At 45.1% G+C, this 20,329-nt stretch overlaps 1 protein-coding gene across 1 annotated transcript in view; it reads left to right on the top strand.

The window, feature by feature from the left end:
* KCNS1 (potassium voltage-gated channel modifier subfamily S member 1) overlaps window positions 1-14,456 on the top strand; it is a 73,794-nt gene extending 59,338 nt beyond the window's left edge. The window contains exons 4-5 of the mRNA XM_054980440.1: window positions 2,761-3,753; window positions 14,007-14,456. Coding sequence (XP_054836415.1) covers window positions 2,761-3,753; window positions 14,007-14,456 — 1,443 coding nt within the window. The remainder of the gene's footprint in view (window positions 1-2,760; window positions 3,754-14,006) is intronic.
* The last annotated feature ends 5,873 nt before the right edge of the window (window positions 14,457-20,329 follow it).

Here is a 20,329-nt window from a genome sequence, read left to right on the forward strand (position 1 = left end):
CTTTAAAAGGCTAAGCAACAGGAGTGGTCTCAGTGAAGGGAAATCTTCTCTACTGTCGTCAGCCCTGAAAAGTGCTGTATGGAGGCTGTTGTAAAATGCGGTGAATCTGAGTTGTCCCTGACAGGGTGAGAGAGTCCCCCTTTGCCACTTGTGGTGCATTTTGCCACCTGTTTTGTAGACCAAGGCTTATTCCACGTTACTGTTTTGCTCTGTTCTGGATTGCAAACAGGAGCTGTTTTGGATGATGACATCAGGTATTCGTGACTTTCCAACATTCCTCTCACTTTGCTGTGAACTTTCCCAAACTTGCTTTAAGACCCTCTTTTTTTAAAGATCACAGCCAGTGTATGTTTGTAGCCATGTGGATGGGAAGATGGAGAATCTCTTAGGTCCCACACACATTGGTGCCATTTTTCCTACCCCAGTGCCCCAAAGCTGCCACTTCCTCCCCTACACACCAGAGGACATTACAGGACTTTTTAAACAAGTAATTGACATACCACCATAGTGATGTGTCAATTACTGACATCTGTAAAAAGCTGGATAGTGGCAGATGGTGGAGAATGTGGTTGTAGGGTGCCAAGGCAAGGAAAGAGCAGGAAAACTGCCATGTGGGTGCCCCTGAGGATGCCTTGCAAGAGCAATGACATCCCCATGGAGAATCGTTGCTGTGTAGAAACACCCAAGTTTGCTCAGCCTGCAAGCTGTTATTTTTAAATAGGGAACTGGCCTTAAGGATGTGCAGCTTCTTGCTTGGAGTCACTTTCAGTTGGACTCCTCCACAAATGTAGACTCACCAGGTTGCATCTTACCACTCTGCTAATTTATTTATTTATTTTTATTTTATTTATGTCATTTATAGTCCACCTTTCTCACTGAGACTCAAGGCAGATTACATAGCATGATATTAGTACAGTCAATATCAAGGATGTTTCAATAAGCAATGGCATAGGGTAAATAAATGCAAGTTTACCAAGATATAACATTAGCAAAACATCCAATACAGAGTTGAAGAAATGCTGAAACAGAGCATAAGCAATTCTAGGACTGACATTAGACAACATAGAACTACCCAATAGGGTCATACTTAAAGCAACAGATAGTACATAGGAGCACATGCTTAAAGTATCAAATAGTGCATAAGGCAATGGAGTGGTGAAATCTATGGTCCCTAACTCCTTAGTGAAGCATCTCTTTGAGACCACTTCTCTACAATGCAGCTTTCCTATCTAAGTAAAAAGCCCTTTTGAATAATTCAGTTTTGCATCGTTTGTGAAAAGCCAGGTGAGTGGGGGGGGGGGGGTTGTCTCCTGACCTCCTCAGGCAGGCCCTTCCATAGTGCAGGGGCCATCACAGAAAATGCATGCGTATGGGCAGCTGTTGATTTCGCCCGTGTGCAGGGTGGCACCTGCAGGAGACCCTGTTCAGATAAGCAAAGCTGCCATGAAAGGACATAGGGAGAGGGGCAGCCCTGTAGGTGTGCCAGACCAAGGCCATGAAGAGCCTTGTGTGTGATAGCCAATACCTTGAACTGAACGTGGTAATGGATAGATAGCCAACGGAGTGACTGCGGGATGGGAGTGATATTCATGCTTCTGCTCGCTCCTGCAGATCTGTCTTCTTTCCCGAGGAGCCTTCCTTAGTGGGAGAACCAATTCAGCCAGGGGGAGGCTGCTCCTTGTGCTAAAGATCCATCTTGTTTGATATATGAGCTGGAACCTGTTCCCACCATGAAATAATCCATGGAACAATCCTTTGTTCCAAATGACACATCAGCTTTTCTGGCCTTCCTTTTCAGGCACAGTTGTTGAGTTTTGTATCTTTCAGACAACTCAAGCATGGGGCATTGGCCTTCATCTCAAGCATCATGAAACTTGTTCTGTGAGCCTAACAGATTTGTTTGTCTAACAGAAGCCTTCCGTGCTGCAAGGCACATCTGCTTTGGAAGCTAGGAGAGTTCCCAAAGCACATCTCTTTGGAGCAAGGGAATTCAAAACTTCTGCTGGGCTAACACAAGCCCCTTAAGATTATCTAAGTAGCAATTAGAATCCAGGCCTTTGTTTTCATTTGGAGCCTGGAGTAACGCTTCTCTGCCTACTGCATTTCTGCAATAATACTTTCTATCCTCAGCTGCTTTATCTCCCCCTTCTGCAGATCTCCAGAAATAGGTTTAGATCCTCTTGAGTTTTTCCATGGGTGGAAGGATTTCCACTTGCACAGCACAACTTTCAAGCTTCCTCCCTCCTGTGGCAGCTAGAAAGTTATGCTTCACAAGCGGAAATCCTACTGCCCACTGAAAAGCTCCAGGGGACCTAAGCCATAGAAACAGATTAGGAGAGGGAGAAGGGGGATCTAAGAGAAAAGCAACTGACAAGAAAAGGTTAAGCATTCCCTTCGTATTCTCCCCTCTTTTCCACTGAAATCTGCTTTTGGCTAGAAAAAGCAACCATCGGTGTTTGAATACACATTTGCTTGTAATATGTTGGTTGACTGTCAGCATCCCTCTCCGTTTTGTATGGAAGGTCTGGTGCAAGGCATTCTTAGCCAAGGGAGCAATTTGCCTTGTTTATTTCTATCAAAATGAAGCAAAACTATGCTTAACTAGGCAGGTGATTTTCTGCACACACTCCAAGCATCTGTGTTTTTATTTTCTAATTTAGATGCTTTAGCTTCAGCTGGAGAATAGCAGTATACAAATACCTTACGAAGAAAAAAACACCTCCTGTCTTTTGTTTTTCCCTCTCTGTGTTTTGACTGCAGGTCCAATTAGCCCCAGCTTTTCTGATCATGGTCAACAAGACATTCCATTACTGGGATCCCGCATTTGAGGATGGTGTCATCAACATCAACGTGGGGGGTCTGAGAAGAAGGCTTAGCTCGAGCGCCCTCTCCAAGTTCCCGGACACCCGTCTTGGGCGCTTGCTTTCTTGTGACTCTGAGGAGTCTATCCTGCAACTGTGTGATGACTACGACGTGGGTGCCAGGGAGTTCTACTTCGACCGGAACCCAGGTTTCTTCCTGTATGTGCTTCATTTCTACCAAACTGGCAAACTTCATGTTATGGAGGAGCTGTGTGTCTTTTCCTTTTGTCAGGAGATCGAGTACTGGGGCATCAACGAGTTTTTCTTGGACTCGTGCTGCAGTTACCGCTACCATGAACGGAAACTGGAGAGTCGCCATCACAGCTGGGATGAGGAGAGTGAGGTTAGCAGTGTGGACACGTCTCCAGATGAGATCTCTGATTTTAATCATGACCTCCTCCGCTACAGCACTCTGCGCTGTGGCAAGCTGCGGAAGCGCCTCTGGCTCACCATGGAGAACCCAGGCTACTCCATCCCCAGCAAACTCTTCAGCTTTGTGTCCATCAGTGTGGTGCTGGTCTCCATAGCAACCATGTGCATCCACAGTATGGCAGAGTATCAGCTGGTGGACGAGCATGGCAATGCAATGGATGACCCCGTGCTGGAATACCTGGAGTACTTCTGCATCTCCTGGTTCACTTTCGAAGTGACATCCCGCTTGCTGCTGGCACCCAACTTGAAGAAGTTTTTCAAACATCCCTTAAATCTGATTGACATTGTCTCAGTGTTGCCTTTCTACTTCACCTTCCTGGTGGATGTGACCGTGGGGAGGGAGTCCGAGATAGGGAACCTGGGCAAGGTGGTGCAGGTGTTCCGTCTCATGAGGATATTCCGGGTGCTGAAGCTGGCACGGCATTCAACAGGCCTGAGGTCTTTAGGAGCCACCTTGAAGGTAAACCTATTTACCTTGTCTCTTAGGTTCTTGGGGCTAGAGCTGCTCATGGTTTCATCACTGAGCCTGAGAAATCAAGAAGTCACAGGAGCGGCTGAGGGAAATTCTCACCAACTAAATTTTGTGGGGGGAAATTGTGGCTGATTCAGAACTAGTGATGGTTAGTCATATTTTTGCATCTGGGATCTTCATGTGCACCACCACTAAGGTGGGATAACTGGTTATAAGCCACTCTGTGGTCCTCAGAGGAGAAGTGTGATGTGAATGACACAAAGCATATTTGGGAGATGACCATTTCACCTGGCCTATTTTCACACATCTTTACCCTCATGCAAATTTGCACAAAACTCACGGAATGACAGCATCTTCATGGTGTGATTTCCTTCATGATTCCGTTTCATGGCATGATGACATCAGAAATCGTGCCCTGAAGACATTGTCATTCCGTGAGTTTTGCGCAATTTTACGCGAGGGTAAAGACATGTGAAAACAGCTCTGTTTTCTGTGTACTTCTGACTGTCTTCCCCTCAGCAGCACCAAGTATGCCAGGCTTGTAATGTGTAGACATGAAAACATAGTTGTGGGGTTCCTGGAAGCTGTGCAGAATGCCTTAATTTTGGCTGCCTTTGAAGTTAAATGAGTAATCTCCCCGTCCTGATATTTATTATTTATTGTGCTCCAGTGTTTGTCCCATCAAAGACAGAAAGAGAGTCTTAACATGAAGGAACAGAAGAAAAGCTTGTTTTTCTGTAGGAGCCTTATTTATAGACTTTATCAAACCTTGATTTTTAATGAACTTATCCATCCCTTAAAGTGAGATGGGTTAAAAAGCCAAAACTTGGTTTTGCTCTGCTAAGTCTTCAGTCACTTTTGTGTACATCCGGCATGGAAGGAATGAGGAAGTACGCAAGCCCAACAATAAACCAGGTGTGTGCTCCACACAAATAAACTCTGGTTTGTTTATGACTCTGAATACCACTTAGGTTGCACAGAGCATTTTCACAATCCTGTGCTCAGCCTTCTGTTTGCTTAAAATATGGATTAATTTCGTGGAGGACAGACGTAAAATTGGGATTGATGGAGGGGCGTGTTTTTGCATCTTGAAATGTTAAGGCTGGTACTTAAATAACAATATTTTTTCTCACTCTGTTGAGCTCATTTGCCTAGGAACAGGCTGCCATCCACCCTAAGAGGGACCTGCAAAAGCTGACATTCAGCTGGCACCAGAAGCTCCTTGGGGCCAGCTGGGTGTATATGCATGTTTTGACTGCTGGAGCTCATGGCTAAGTTGCTGGATTGCTTGCAGTGTCTGAGGGACCAAAGCTTGAGCCACTGCCAGTTACAGTGCATAATACTGACTTTCATAGACCAGTGGTCTGACTCAGTACAAGGCAGTTTCATATGTTCATCTTGATGGGTCAAAAGTTTGGCAGTCCTGTGCTGTGTGAAGCAGCAGTTGGAAGCCTGGCGAGAGACTCGTTTCTTGGGCTTTCATGTCGTCTGTGCTGCCAACTTGCTGAGTGACACCCCAATGTGGATATTCCTGTCTCCTTATTGCTGTCAACCACAGCTGTGAAATTGGGATAAGGGAAGTGTCTCACTTGAGAACATCTGCTGCTGCTTCAGATTTAGACTGATTTTCCAGACACACAAATTGCCGAGTAATGCTCATCATAATTGGACTCCCACCGTGGGAACTTTAATTCTGACAGAAAAGTAAGTCATCAGGACTGCAGGGAAAAGAGGAGCCAGACTACCTGGGAAGAGGTTACGATTAACATCTTTAAACATGCATCCTTGATGCTGTGGTAAAAGCACATTCAAGTAATTGAGAGGACTGCCCCTGAGCAAGTGCTGTTAGGGGTTAAATTCTGGTAGTATCCAAAGCAGAAAACAGGAGAGAGGCCAACTGTTTTGGAATAACCATATCCTTTGAATAAATGTATTCATTTATTTCATTTATACCCTGTCTACCCACTAGGGACCTGAAGCAGCTTACATCATTCTCTTTGCCTCCATTTTTTCCTCACAGTAAACCCTGTGAGGAAGGTTAGGCCGAGAGAGAGAGTGACTGGTCCAAGCCAGGTTTCTGGGGCAGAAAGAGGACTCAAATCTGGATCTCCCAGATCCTAGTCCATTCTCTAACCGCTACACCACACTGACTGTAGATGAAATGACAGGTGAAGTGAGAATGAAGTGAAGCACTATGGGCACTTACAAATCAGTGGATATTAGTTTCCTCCCCTATTGATACCATTTACTCACTCTCATTTTCCTGAGAATCAAGACAGTTTATTCCCACATTTCCCCTATGTGTCGTCATCCCCCCTCAAAGTGTTGGTTTATCATGATTGTTTTTCTTTTATGTTTCTGATGTAACTGCAGCATGAAGCTTTGAGGAATATAAACCAGGTCTTGTCTGGTTTATAATGGTCGGAGATGGCTTGTAAACCTGCTGTTCTCTCACACACGCTTGTCTGACTAGCTGCATTAGCTTCATCTTCCCACTCTGTTCTCTGGTGAAACTGGGAGTGTGGGATTTAAAACCTTCTCAATTTCACCTGGTTATCTGTTTTGTTTTGAGGAACTCTTACTGAGTGCATCAACTGCTACACACATGACTTTTTATTTATGTTGAAACATCCCATTCCACAGAACAGCAGCAGAAAATGTAATGAATTGGGCAAGGAAGAGAGACCACACAAAAACCAGGACAAGGCAAGCAGGTAGGATGGCAGTCACTGATGAGTGAACAAACGGACCACCCTAGACTCTTCTGTTAACAAGTATAGTTGGGTAGACACATGTCTGCTAAATATGTGACCATGTGACTGATGTCTGCTTCCAGTTGACTTCAGATTCATTCCAGAGAAACTAAGCATAAGGGAGAAACCTCTCTTCTGCCACCTCTCACTCCTCTTCTAGAAGTGCTGCAAGCTTACATTCTGACACACAGCATAAGGAGACACACACAAGTCCTTAATAGATCTTTAAGCAACAGAATGAACCCCCTAGACAACTTGGAATACAAGATCCAGAATAGTGAAAGTAGAGCTAGTTGTATGGAGCTGGAAAGAAAATGCACTAATGCAGTCAGAACAATATCAAGCGCATAGCACCAAATATGGGAATGTCTGCAGTAAATGTAAAGATTCCAAATGCCCACACACAATGTACAACATATACCTCAAAAGGAAGGGCATTTGGAAGAAGAGAGAAAGATGTCGGGGAAAATGGATTATCTATCTATCCAGACATTTCTGCATGGGGAAGTTATCTGACATGGCGCTCATCTGAGAAGCTGATAAGCCAGGAGGTCCTTGGAGCTAAACAAACTAGAACACTTGCTGTTCAGTCCCAAAGCAGAGTTACACCCTTCCAAGCCCATTGACTTCAATAGACTTAGAAGGGTTATTTCTGTTTAGGATTGCAAAGTTGGAGTTCCAAGAGGGGTGCAGGAGTCAGAGGAGGGCACTGGGTAACAATCCAAAGAGAGATCTAGGAAAGAGCCCAGAAAAGAAGCACATGGAAGTGGTTACCTGAGGAGGGATTCAGCACAGCAAGGAAGCTGACATTCAGGTACATAGCTATGATGGACACCATCCCCTTTTACTCTGCCACTCTGAGGCAGACTTTCCCTTTTACAACTCAGGTTTCCTGAAGTTAGCTCTCAACTGTTTTCCTTTCACAACAGACCCAGGATCCTCCTCAGAGCAAAACACCTTCTAGACACTGAGCAAAAATTAATCTTCTTCTCCTAAGAAAAATTAACACTTTTTCACTTGGCTTGAATGGGAGTCTCCACTTACTAGTCACTCACTCTTGTAAGAAACACCTCCCCCTCCCAGTTCTATCATGGCTATGTACTGTCTCAGCTTGTACTGGCTTTTATACTTGGAATTCCTAACTAGAATTCCTCATCAAGACAAAGATGTTACAGTTAGGGCAAAAGATTTCTTTTTTCTCATGTCAGAGGGGAACCTGTCTAACCTTCCCTATCAGACTCTCAGACACACTACTGAATTCAAAACCTGTCAGCAACCAACTCTCATCCTTGAGGCTGGTTCTGACTAGCTAATCAGAGAGGAGGGAGCAGCCTGTCAATCAACCTCTCATTTGGGCAGTTATTAACTCCTTTCCTTCCAGCTCTCTGATTGCTGCACTTAAGAAACCTTCTTTAAAGTGCATTCTGTCACAGCAGCAAGTAGAACACCTTGAGATTTGATCACTGAGCACGTAATAGGGAGATTGTTGAAGGACCAGGTATAGGAGAAGGGGAAATAATAGGAATAAAGCATTTTATTTGCTGGGTTTGTAAATAGGTGAGAAATCCAGATGAACCTGATTGGTTGGTGTGGTGAGAGAGTTTCTATGACATGGGAAGACTTCCAAATAAGGAAAGGAAGAGAAGGCTGATTCACAGCCCACCCACTTAACCACTATGCTACAGCAGCTGCCAGACTGGGACCAAGGAAAAGCCAGGCTCAAATTACTGCTCAGCTATGAAGGCTGCTGGGTGTCCTTCAGCCAGTCACTCCTCTTCTCAGACTAGTCTACTCATAGGGTTGTTGTGCAGGACTTAAACAATGAGAGAATTTTGTATGTTGCATACCCTTCTTCCCCTTGGAGGAAGAAGGGTCAGGTAAAAATGTAATGACTTGGATCCTGAGTGGGATTTCCTCAAGTCTGCCCTCTTGTTGCAAGGCCCAACCCCCTACTTCAATTTTCTCCGTGGGGAGAGAGGAATCCTAGGAAGATCAGTGTGTTTGTGTGGGGTGGGGGTGGATCAGAGGTCTGCAGAAAGAGATGGAAATCTGCAAAAATGTCTCTCCCTTTTTGTTGGTGAAAAATTTCTGCAGGATCCAACCCATCAATTTGATAGGTGTGTTTGGGCTTTGCATCAATGGGGGATTAGGTCTAAGGCTTCATTGAAAACATAGCTTTTGAGGAGGGCTTTGAAACAAAGATAAACCAGGAAGCAAAGGTAACTGGGTGATTATTCAGGAGAAAAGGACACATTTGGGATGCTGTGCAAGGTTTTAAGGGCACAGCTGTTAATAGAGGAACATAACCTGTTAGAACTTTTGCTTGGAGGCCTATTTCTCACTGCCCCCAGTGTGTTTTATTTGATTGTCTGTGAGTTTTCTCTCCCCGCCCTTCACACAGCCAGAGGAATAAGAGGATGAAAGTAAAACTAATGGCTGCTACAAAAAGATAAAAATGTGTTTTGATCCACAAACCCAGGGCCCATTATCTTCAAGTGTAAACTGCATGCTGAGATCTTTGTCTAGCCATTCCTTTGCACATGCACACACATCACCAGGGGTTCCTCTCTATAGCTAGTTGCCTCCCAATTAATCTTCTTTCTACCTGTTTGTGCAGCTCGGGCCATATTTCTGGCTGGGCTCTACTACTCTTCACAGTGCAGTCCTAAACCAAGTACCATCTTTCAAAGGCCATTTACTTCAATGGACTTAGAAGGGTGTGACTGTGTTTAGGATTGCATTGCAAGCTGTCTTATTTGACTATTTCATTCTGTGTCTGGGTGTCACTCTGCTACCCTCCCTTCCTGTCTGTCACTCCCTGCCTATAAATAACCAAATCTGACAGATCTCGTTTAGCTCATATGACTTTGTTAGCCCTCCCTGCTGCCATATAGGAAAGAAGAGGGTCTTCCATTCTCTACCTGACATGCTTGAGCAAAAACATGCGTCCATGACATTGATGGATGGGCTCATCATCTTTTGACAATGGCAGAGGATCATTTGGTGAAAGTGTCAGTTCCAGCAGCTGTCAGCTAGCTGAGTCAGTTTTGGTCCTCTGCTGTGCAGCAGAGAGCAGTTGCTGGAGAGAATAATAATTTTTGGGTTTCTCTTTGAAGGAATGATGGGTGTGTCTAAGAGTGTTTGTCAAGCAATGAAGACAGGTGCAAAAGACTTGGCAGGGGGCTTTGCCTTCACAAAGGGATGAGGCTGTAGCTTAGTGGCAGAGCATCTACTTGGCATGCAGAAGGTCACAGATTCAATCCCCGGCATGTCCAGTTAAAAGCCTCGGGTAATAGGTGATGTGAAATACCTCTCCCCGAGGCCTTGGAAACCTGCTGCCAGTCAGAACAGATAGTCTGGACCTTGATAGACCAGCGGCCTGACTCAGTTTAAGGGCAGAAAAACGTGAGGCTTCTCAAGAAGAGAAGCTTCAAGAAGCTCTTAAAAGCTGTGCAGATTTCTTTGAGTTGGTTATACTGGACTTGGTAGGCCTTGCTTCTGAACAGCCAGCTATGCATGTCACAGGCCTAAATTTGCAAAGCTGTTCTCTTGCAGCCTCCCGCTCCAGAGTAGTGTGGGAAGGTGATGATGCCCTACCTTACAGGACTGTTGTAAAGAGATACTCTACAGATCTCTCGACACACTAAGTACTGGGGTGGCGCTAATCTTCCAGCATCTAAGTCAATACAGCTGCTGTGGGTGGCCCGAGTTGCCTTAAGGATCCTTGCTTGTGAAAATGTTCCTTATGTTAAATCTTTGAGTCTTACGCTTTTGTGTATGAATGAGGAAATCCTGGGTTCAATGATTGAGTCCTTTGAGTGACCTCTGACCAGTCACTGTCTGTTCAATGTCCCTCAGATGGTTGTTGTGAAGATAAAATGGGTGGGACGAAACAAATATGTGAGCTTTTTGGAGGAAAGTTGGGGTAAAAATGGGGCAGATGGCATGTTACTGGGAACGTGGCTGACAGCTCAGCCCACAGTTACTGTGCCACCTCAGAGGCCTGGCATCAGCAGGAAGCATAATCAGGTATTTGTTGGGGCCCGTGCATCATAAGGGGGCCCGTGCGCTACTATCCCTTTCCAGCCTGGGCCCCTGAAATTGTGGCCGACATCGCCATTCAGTATGTGCACAACTTTAGCCTCCCCTGCACACTCAACATGGTTTTTGCATCCTCAAACCGCCCCATAGAGCCATTATTGGTTCTATTGTAAAACTCACCCATTACTTTCACAATGGAGCCAATAGCAGCTCCGTGGGGCTTGAGGATGTGAAAGCAGCATGGTGGGACTAAAGCCATTTCTCCTTGTGTGATGTGGTTGCAAGCAGGAAAGAGCCAGCGTGCATCTAGGAAGCATAAAACTCCCATTGCACATGTGATACAAAGTCCTTATGTTGTCTCCCAGCAAACACAAGGACTTTGCAAAGTGTAGATGGAGCTTCTCTCGCTGTCCTAAGAATGGGCACTGGAGATTTGTGCCACAGGATGAAATTGGGGTTGGCAGCCAAGATAACTTTAAAAAGGGATTAGACAAATACAAGATGGGAACCTGCAAGAATCATGAGGGGGGGATTCTATCCTCCCCTCCAGCCCAGCTGCACCTAGTTTTACTGCAGTAATGGCAGCAACTCCCCGCCCCCCCAAGCCTGCCCAACCCCAGATTTGGCGCCCATCCTCAGCATGCCTGACACCAGCTTTGCAGTGACAGCCACTCTCCTCCTTCCCTAACTGGGCATCCTCCTGCGTGCCTGCCTGCCCACCCAGCTGCAATCACAGGGCAGAGGCAATCCATTCTACCCCCCCAGCCCAGCCACCCCTAGTTTCACCAAATAGGGTATTCCCCCCAGGCTGCCCACCCCACCCTCATTACACACACACACACACACACACACACACACACACACACACACACACACACACACACACACTACACTGCTGCAACAGCGGACAGCAGCAGTGGCCTCCAAAGCTGCCATTTCGTAGAGGAGAACTGACCTTTGTATAGGGTTGTCAACTTTGGGTTAGGAAGTTCTTGGAAATTTGGGGGTGGAGCCTTGTAAGGGCGGGGTTTGGGAAGGGGGAGGGACCTCAGCAGAGGATAGTGCCATAGAGTTCACCTCCCCAAAAAGTCATTTCCTCCAGGAAAACTGATCTCTTTCATCTGGAGATCAGTTCTAGTTCTAGGAGATCTCCAGGTTTTTCCTGGCAAATGGTAATCCTACAATGATTCAACTGAAAACTCCATGTTCGGATGCAAAGCATCTCTCAATGGCCAATTCCTCACACATTGGATAATGCACTTCCAATTCTCTTTACAGATCATTTGGAACGGATTTTTTTGTGTGCAGAACAAAAAATCCACCTTGAACGACTGATAAAGTGCATTGAAAGTGCATTATCCAACGTGTGCGGAATCAGCCAATGCCAGTTGAGAGCAGTTGAGGCTTTGGTCCTTGTGCCCTGCTTGCTGGTCTTCCAGGGGTCATCTCGTTGGTCACCTTGGGAAACTGGACGCTGGACTGGCAGCGACCATTGATCTGATCCAGCCAATCTCTTCCTTGTGGTGCCAATGAGGCTCCCAATAGTATTTCCAGAGTCAGTTGGTTTTGTTTATTAATTAATCAATTGTTTATATGCTACCTTTGGGCTTATAAAAGCCCCCCTTCCCAAGGCTGCTAACAAAAAAAATATACCTTTAAAAAACAAAGCTAGTTATTAAAACCTACAAGGGACAAATAACAATATTCAATTGCACAGTGTAGGAAAACTGGAAATTCAACCAGATGCAGCTTCTCCTGTCTCTGCTCTCCCACTGCAGGAGAAACTTTGCTCCTCGATCTTCTCCTTTCGACTGCATTATAGAGGCCCATGCTCCAGAAGGCACTCGGATCAGCAACCTCCTTGATCTTCCCAGTGGCTGAGTTGGCATCCCCACCCCCCCTCCCAGCATATGGCTCTGGCATCATTCCAGCCTCCCGCCCTCCTCTTTCCAAGTGCCTGCTCATGAGCTGTGAAAGGGAAGACAGTGACAGATATTTATTTATTTGCCACCAGTAAATCAATCCTATCCCTGCCAAATACTGCAGACACCAGACGGGTGTTTGTCGCAGCTAAATACCAACCGGGACTGCCAGCCCATTGCACGGCTGGCACGGGTGCCAATCTGGAGCCCAGCAGCTGCTTTGGCCAAAGAGAAAACCTAGCAGCACCAGACAGATTCCGTCTAGGCCCATATTTTGTCCTTCAGGGAAGGCCCGGCTGCAGTGATGGTTGCCTGCAGCTGGCTTTGCATTAGTCACGGGGATATTGGTCTGCAAAGCACTTTGATGCATATTCTGAGAAAAGGCTCAGAAGTGTATTGCTCTGGAAGGGTCCTGGGGTCCCCAATGAGCAGATACTTAGCTGGCAGAATTTCTGATGCTGGGGTATGTGTATGGGCAGGAGGGGGGGGGGGCGGAGTTCCTCCTGAGGCTGCAATCCTGCATGCAGTTACAGGGCATGATGAATCCCAGTGAAATCATTGCAATACAAATAGACTAAACATATGTAGGTATGTAGCTAATCGCTGCAGGAGGCGTTCTATAAATGATGGGAAAGACTGCAAAAGTCATGTACTTGCGAATATGTTAACTTCCTGCTTTCAAAAAAAGAACTTTTCCCTTTAAAAAGTGGGAAGGAACCACAAATGTGTCCTTTTATTATAACTATCAGGAGCAGTACTTGGGGGGGGGGGATACCTGAATCTGTAACAAATGATCGCAAGTGTTGTTGAGCTCCCAGTTTTCAAGGAAGCTGTGCATTGAATTGAATTCAGTCTCAACAAAATGTCTCTCTGCAATGTCAGCTTCCACTGGGAATGATTTGCTGGGGCTCTATGGCATGCTGACATTCTTCCAGTTATGTGGTTAATAATGAGTTTGTAACAAACCCTTGTGCAGGCAGAGCCTAAAGACAGAACTGTAGGTTAAACAGGGGTTTTCTCATGATGCTAACAGAGGCAGGGGTGAGTTGACACATGCAGTGGACTGTCTGTGGGGTGGGGGGCATAGACAGTCCACTGCATAGACATTCCTGCTATTTTTAGTTCAATTTTTTTCTCAGTTGGGCTCCAAGACCAGCAGAAAACACAAATGGAGACAAAACAAGCTTACGGAGGGGGGATTTTCAGGGGAGAATTGGTGGCTGCAGGAAGACAATTAAACACCCCCCCTCACTTCCACATTGGCTTAACTCTAGCAAATACAGGACTAGAAACATGATCGCTATGGTATAGTTCCAGTGGTCTTATGATACTTGTAAATATCTACCTAAAGGCAAAATACAAATAGGAACGGCCCAGTTGTAAGAGATAGAACAGCCGGTCAAATTATTATAAAGTGGAAGAGTCAAATATTTGCAGCTCTCGTTCATAGTATAGCTCACGGTTTTTGGCTCTGAGGTCTAACAGTCCACATCTCCAATGATCTTTCCTCTGTTTTCCATTCCAGCACAGTTACCGAGAGGTGGGGATTCTGCTGCTGTACTTGGCTGTTGGAGTGTCTGTTTTCTCTGGCGTGGCCTACACTGCAGAAAAGGAGGAAGATGTTGGCTTTGATACTATCCCAGCCTGCTGGTGGTGGGGGACGGTTAGCATGACAACAGTAGGCTATGGAGACGTCGTGCCTGTTACCATCGCGGGCAAACTGGCAGCCTCTGGCTGCATCCTGGGTGGAATTTTGGTTGTGGCACTCCCCATCACCATCATCTTTAACAAGTTCTCCCACTTCTATCGCAGGCAGAAGGCCCTTGAGGCTGCTGTGCGGAACAGTGACAAGAAGGACCCCGAGGATTCTGATAACTACCCCAGCCAAGAGTCGGACATTCTTAGTGAAGCTTTTCAGAGAGATGATATATCAGACCATGGTGACCTCACCAGAAGAATCCTTCCAATCCACTGAATGAATTGGGGGCCAGGGACTGCACTTCTGCTCCAGCATCAGGTAGCAAGCAAGAAGCAAGCATGATGGTATCCATGTATCTGCCATTAATTTCTTGCTCCCTAAACACTTGTGTGGGTCCCCCAGAGCCCATGCAGTAGAGCCCTACTGACTTTATGTATCTGGATTCTCCGTAATCCTCCAATATGCTGTACACTGTGACTAATTGGACCATCCTGCGCTCAAGGGACACTTGGAGCTAAGTGACCGAATTACTATGCTTCTCAGATGCAGTCCACATTGCAGCCCTCCTAAGCATCAAAAGAGGGTAGTGTCACTATTACAAATACTTTTTTAATGATGCCAGTTTCCTACTGGGAGGCAGTGCTGCTGGCATCTCTCTGCAAGAATCTATGACGATATGCCAGGGCATTAGGTGTGAATCAGATATGCAAGACTGGAGAACAGCAAACAAACAACCTGTGCAACCAAATATATATATTTTTAAGGATAAGATCTCCTTTTTTTTGTTTCAGTCAGCTTCCATTCCAGTCGCTACTACACAGCTCCTCTTGGCCCACTCACAACTTTGGGTCTGCTATAACCAAATGCTCTTCTACCATCCATCAAGTAATTGTTTCTCAGTGTGGCTTCCCGCTCCCAGCTTTTTTTAATGTCCTGAAATCCAGACTATCTCCAGCTGTTGCCAAAGAGACCGGATGGGGTTGTGAAGATTGTCCAGAGTGCTGTGAGACAAAATTATTTGCCGCTTCTACAAAACCCAGAGGTTCTAGAAGAGGGACTTTCTTTTCTTGGTTGGCTTGCCTTACAAAATGTCCAGCCAGGTCCGAGAAAGATAGCGGAAGCTTCCTGCAACCTGTTTAGAGTAGTTCTAGAAAGATCCAAATGACTCCAAAACTAGTGAAGAAAAACGGGAGGGATTACGATGTCCAGGCATGCTGGAAACAGCCAGAATGGACACGGACCACTTGTTCTAATCATTGTAGGGATGCAACTTGTAATGTACTTTGTCAGTTTTCTATCTTCAACCCTAATGCCATAGATGACCACAATCATTTGGAGTGTCTCCATGTTTTATGTTTCTGGCAGCAGCTGGAGATGGTTTATAGAGCACTTCTTGCAGTGATGACTATGCACACAGTAAGCCATGCCATGGTTTCTGTGGCAACCCCGTGGTGATTGCAAGGTTTGCTCCACTTACTAAATAGATTGATTATTCTGCACTGATCTCGGTGTGTATCAAAGGTCAGAATATTCAGCAGGTGTCCTTGAAAATGTTCTGTGCATTAGTGCGGGCATTTACCTCATTACTGAAAAACGATTCATCTTGCAATACTTTGTTTATAAATGGAAGTTCCCTGTTTCAATGTGCATTGTAGAGGGGGAAGAGGAACTCTGGCTGCTTTCACACATATTGGATAATACACTTTTGGTGAACTTTAGCAAGTGTTTGCAACTGGATTTTCCTGTTGCAGCTGGGAGGTAAGAGAATAGCAGTGGTTTCATAAGGGTGTTTTTCTAACTCCATCTACACACAACAGAAAGAATCAAACAAGAAACAGTAGCTGAATACCTTCAGGATTACCAGCTACAATTTCATGAAGTAGGGAGCTAGTCCTGAAACCCAACTCTTCTTCAGGCTGGGTGTTAAACCAAAATACAAAAAAAGAAAGAGGATAGGGAGAGAGATGTTGTTGGATATAATGGAAAACTTCATTCTGCAGTTTGGAATAGTTTTCAGATAGAGCACAGAAGGTGTTACACAGGTTGACTGAGGTTAGACTGTGTCTGGGTCAACAAAGATCTAGAACTGCAGAAAGGCCATTCGGAGTAATAGAGGAGTGGCTACTTCTCCTCTGGAAAGTATAAAAGCCAGCAATTACTTGGATCTGTCTCTTGTACTTAGCAGGCTATATGGGGCTCGTGTAACGAGGACTAGTGCTAATGGTACACTGCCATGATAATAGTAAAGAGTCCAGTAGCACTTTTAAGACTAACCAACTTTATTGTAGCATAAGCTTTTGAGAACCACAGCTCTCTTCATCAGATGCATCTGACGAAGAGAGTGGTGGTTCTTGAAAGCATATGCTACAATAAAGCTGGTTAGTCTTAAAGGTGCTACTGGACTCTTTACTATTTTGCTACTATAGACTAACGCAGCTAACTCCTCTGGATCTATGCCGTGATAATGAGAGGCTCGAGCTTCTAGGAGTAAAGAAGACAGTTCCTAGTTACACCATTCATATTTGCTTGTGTATATGTTGCTACTTTGTATGGTGGCCCATTCCCAAGCGTGGTATAACACATGAAAACGTAATCACAGCAACTTCTACAATATTTGATACTGACATTTTCGGCCAGATGCATGCTCTGCAAAATAACTCACCTTGGCTGCTTTCACATGCATGTGTGAAAATGTGGCTCCCCCAGCAGCAAGCAGTGCAGGAAGGGGCAGGAGCCATGTCCACACATAACCTCATTCCCATCCCGCTCACTGTTGCTGCTGCTGCTACTCCCCCTCCCCCTCCCATTACATTTGCACAAAAACACAGACATGACCGTGATCATGCCAGGACACCCCCACAGCTCTGGAGCACCCTTTTCCCCTCACTTCCTCTAAAAAGTTATACTGCAATGCTACAGTGTAGCTTGGCAAGGAATTGTGGGAGGGGGGAGCCCTTTAAAAGGGCCAAAATGGCAGTGGGCAGCCTAAACTTACCGAGTTGCCTGCTGTGGAGGGCAACCTCTCACCCACCCACCCACCCCCACTTCAGCCCCCATCCTTGTTCAATGGAGTGGCGGGAGCCAAAATGGTGTGGGGGGGAAGCACTGCCCTATGATGTTTTCCATGGACTCCACCCTCCAGATACTCCCAGCTGGCAATCCTAGAGTTGCCCCCTACCATTGAAAGCAGAGCTTAGCTCTGCACTCCTGTGGTGGTAACAGAGGGAACGCCTGCACAGATACTCCCTTGCAGTGTTCTGCCAATCTTGAGCCACATTAAAATAGGTGTGCCTTCCTCCCCCAAACTTAAAGGGAAGAGCCTTGAGAATGCCATGAATCATGCTTTGAGTAAGCACGATGATGTGGGCATTTCCCCTTTAATGAATGGAGCTTCCTGCTTTCCATCCAGGGGGAAATCTCCAGTGGAAGCAGCCCTTGTGGGTCTTGTAGGGGAAAAAATAGTTGTTTGAGGCCTTTAATGCATGTTCATCCCTCTAATGTGAGATGCAAATTTCTAAAGTGGCCAGGCATCAGTCTACCTAGTAATGGTGTTTGGATTCAGAAGTGAACCAGATCAATAACTCTCAATTAACAGCAGATGTTATTGGTTGTGTCTATCTAGCATTGCAGGCCAGAAAATGCGGTTTTTAAATTCCTTTCTGGGAAGGACTTTTTTTTTCCATTTAGCAGCTGTGTGTAAGTATGTAGTACTACAATATGATAAGGAACACACTTCTTCAGGAATACCTTCTCATCTTAGAGAACTGTTCCACCATAGTTGTTAAGTGGCTGGGCAGCAAATCAGCACGCTGCTGGTTCGAATCCCACTACTGCCATGAGTTCAGCAGGTGGCCTTGGTTAAACCTCTCCTCTCAGCACCAGCTCCCCAGCTATGTTGTGGAGATAATAACAACACTGATCTTGTTCACTGCTCTGAGCAGGGCACTAATCTGTCTAGAAGAGTGCTATATAAGTGCAGTTATTACTGTTATCTTAAGAAGGTAATAAGCTCAGGGCTTTTTTTCAGCTGGAACGCGGTGGAACGGAGTTCCGGAACCTCTTGAAAATAGTCACATGGGCTGGTGGCCCCGCCCCCTGATCTCCAGACAGAGGGGAGTTGAGATTGTCCTCCGCGCCATGCCCATGTGACCATTTTCTCCAAGGGCAACCTACTGAGTTCCACCACATCTTTTCCCAGAAAAAAGCCCTGAATAAGCTTATTCAGGATGAAACTCAGCAATCCTATCAAAATATGCTGCTCAAATGTTTGAAGTGGTGGAGAAGTCATGTTCAATTTCAGTGTGGTTATTTCAAAGGTTGCCAACAGGCCTGGAGAAAAAAGTTTGGTCCCTTTAATAGCATTTTAGTCAGGTATGAGTCAGCTAGATCATCTAAGGAGCTTCATGGCAAAGTGAGAATTTGAACCTAGGTAATGTTATTTACCTCCATGACATGAAAATTTCAACAATCTATTTCCGTACATTAAGCCTTTATTAAAGGAACAGCACATTTTTCTCCAGGCCAGTTAGCAATCCTAGTTACGTTAGAAACGTTACTATTTGGATTGAAGCACAGTTACCTGATCTTCTCCGAATCAAAAATGTGTTCTGATGGTTCTGATGTCTTTTTTTCCACTGAACACTACAAGGTCAAAGGTAAAAACATAATCTAGGCTCAGCTGTTTAACCAAAGACATCCCTCTAAGCAGGTGAAGCCCCGAAAAGGAAGCTCAGTGCACATATTAAGAGGAATTCATTCAGTTGGCAGGTAAGTTCTGTTTCAATTTAATTGCTGTGTAATGGAATTTGCCCAGAATTTCCATTTTGGATCATTCTAGGTGTCAAATAAGCTTGCTGCTCTTGTGTGTTATGAAGCCCTTTTCATTAGACTACATGGTATAAGGAAACATCCCAAATGCTCAGATAAGCAGAAGGTAAGCATTGTTAATACACTGAGTTGAATGGGAGATGCAAACAATTACAACAAATCTATAATTCTCTGCATAACCATTTCAAAATGGGTCAAAAGCACTTCTGGGTATGCCATCCATGACCAATCCTTGCCACCTACATACACCCATTTTGGTCTTCCACTTGTTTATAACCCCTTCATGTGGCAGGTGTGACCTGTGAGCAATTCATGTTATTTTGTGTGTGTGTGTGCAAAAAAAGATCAGTTTTTCCAAGAATCTTATCTTTTGTTTTATGACCGCTCTTCATTGTGAGCCTAAATTGTGTTCCCAGTTACATCCAAATAAATAAGCTGCATTTACAATCCATACGAGAGACCATCCATGTGGTCTCTGTGCCTCTTAGATGGAGAGTTGGTAATCTAAAAGGTTTTGGTCTTGAAATATGCATATGGTTAATGTTCTGAGTGCTTGAAATATGTGTGTTGGCTTCACTGGGAGTTCATTGTGTGTGAATCTTTAGGAGGAGACATCGGTTTTTTTTGTAGAAAGTAAATGCTATGGTTGAGTCAGTGAATCTGAAAGGCAGTGTAGCTGAGTTAATTTACCTTTTCATTGGACTAGTTTGTTGGTGACCATGTGCAAGTTTTCCATTTGTATGTCAAAGATGTTATGTTCACTGGAGCCCTCAAGTAGGTTTTTAGAGTGATGTTAGTATGTAAGAGACATGTACTTAGCTTTGGAGAGAGCTGCAATTCATAATTTTAATGGTATTATCTCTTAAGCAGCAAAGATGCGAGCTCTTTTGTCTCTCTTTAATCACACAGGTAACATCTACTGCGAACCCCACAGCAATGCTTGATCATGTAAAGCACTGGTTAATATGATTCTTTTCCTTCCAAAAAATAGAGTGGTAATACTGTACATAGTGGATCTCTGCCTAACTCTCTCCACGATATGTCGAATATTCCATGCTAGAGATTATCTTTATGATGGAGAAAGGGATGAGCTCTCCCAGTATGCAAGCAGTGGTCACAATATACACATGAACTGGGACAGGGTGCTGACAATGGCCGTTTCCACACGCTGTTAAAGAGATGGCCCACTCACTGAACTCTGGCTTTTTTTCACTCACTCGATACGTCTCTGATTTCAAAGCGGAAGCAGGCAGTTTGGCTTCCATTTTTTCGTCGTCTTTTCTGAGAACAGAATTTCCCAAACTTTCCTATGCCAACTAAAA

This window comes from Eublepharis macularius, chromosome 5, assembly GCF_028583425.1.
Source record: "Eublepharis macularius isolate TG4126 chromosome 5, MPM_Emac_v1.0, whole genome shotgun sequence".
NCBI lineage: Eukaryota > Metazoa > Chordata > Lepidosauria > Squamata > Eublepharidae > Eublepharis > Eublepharis macularius.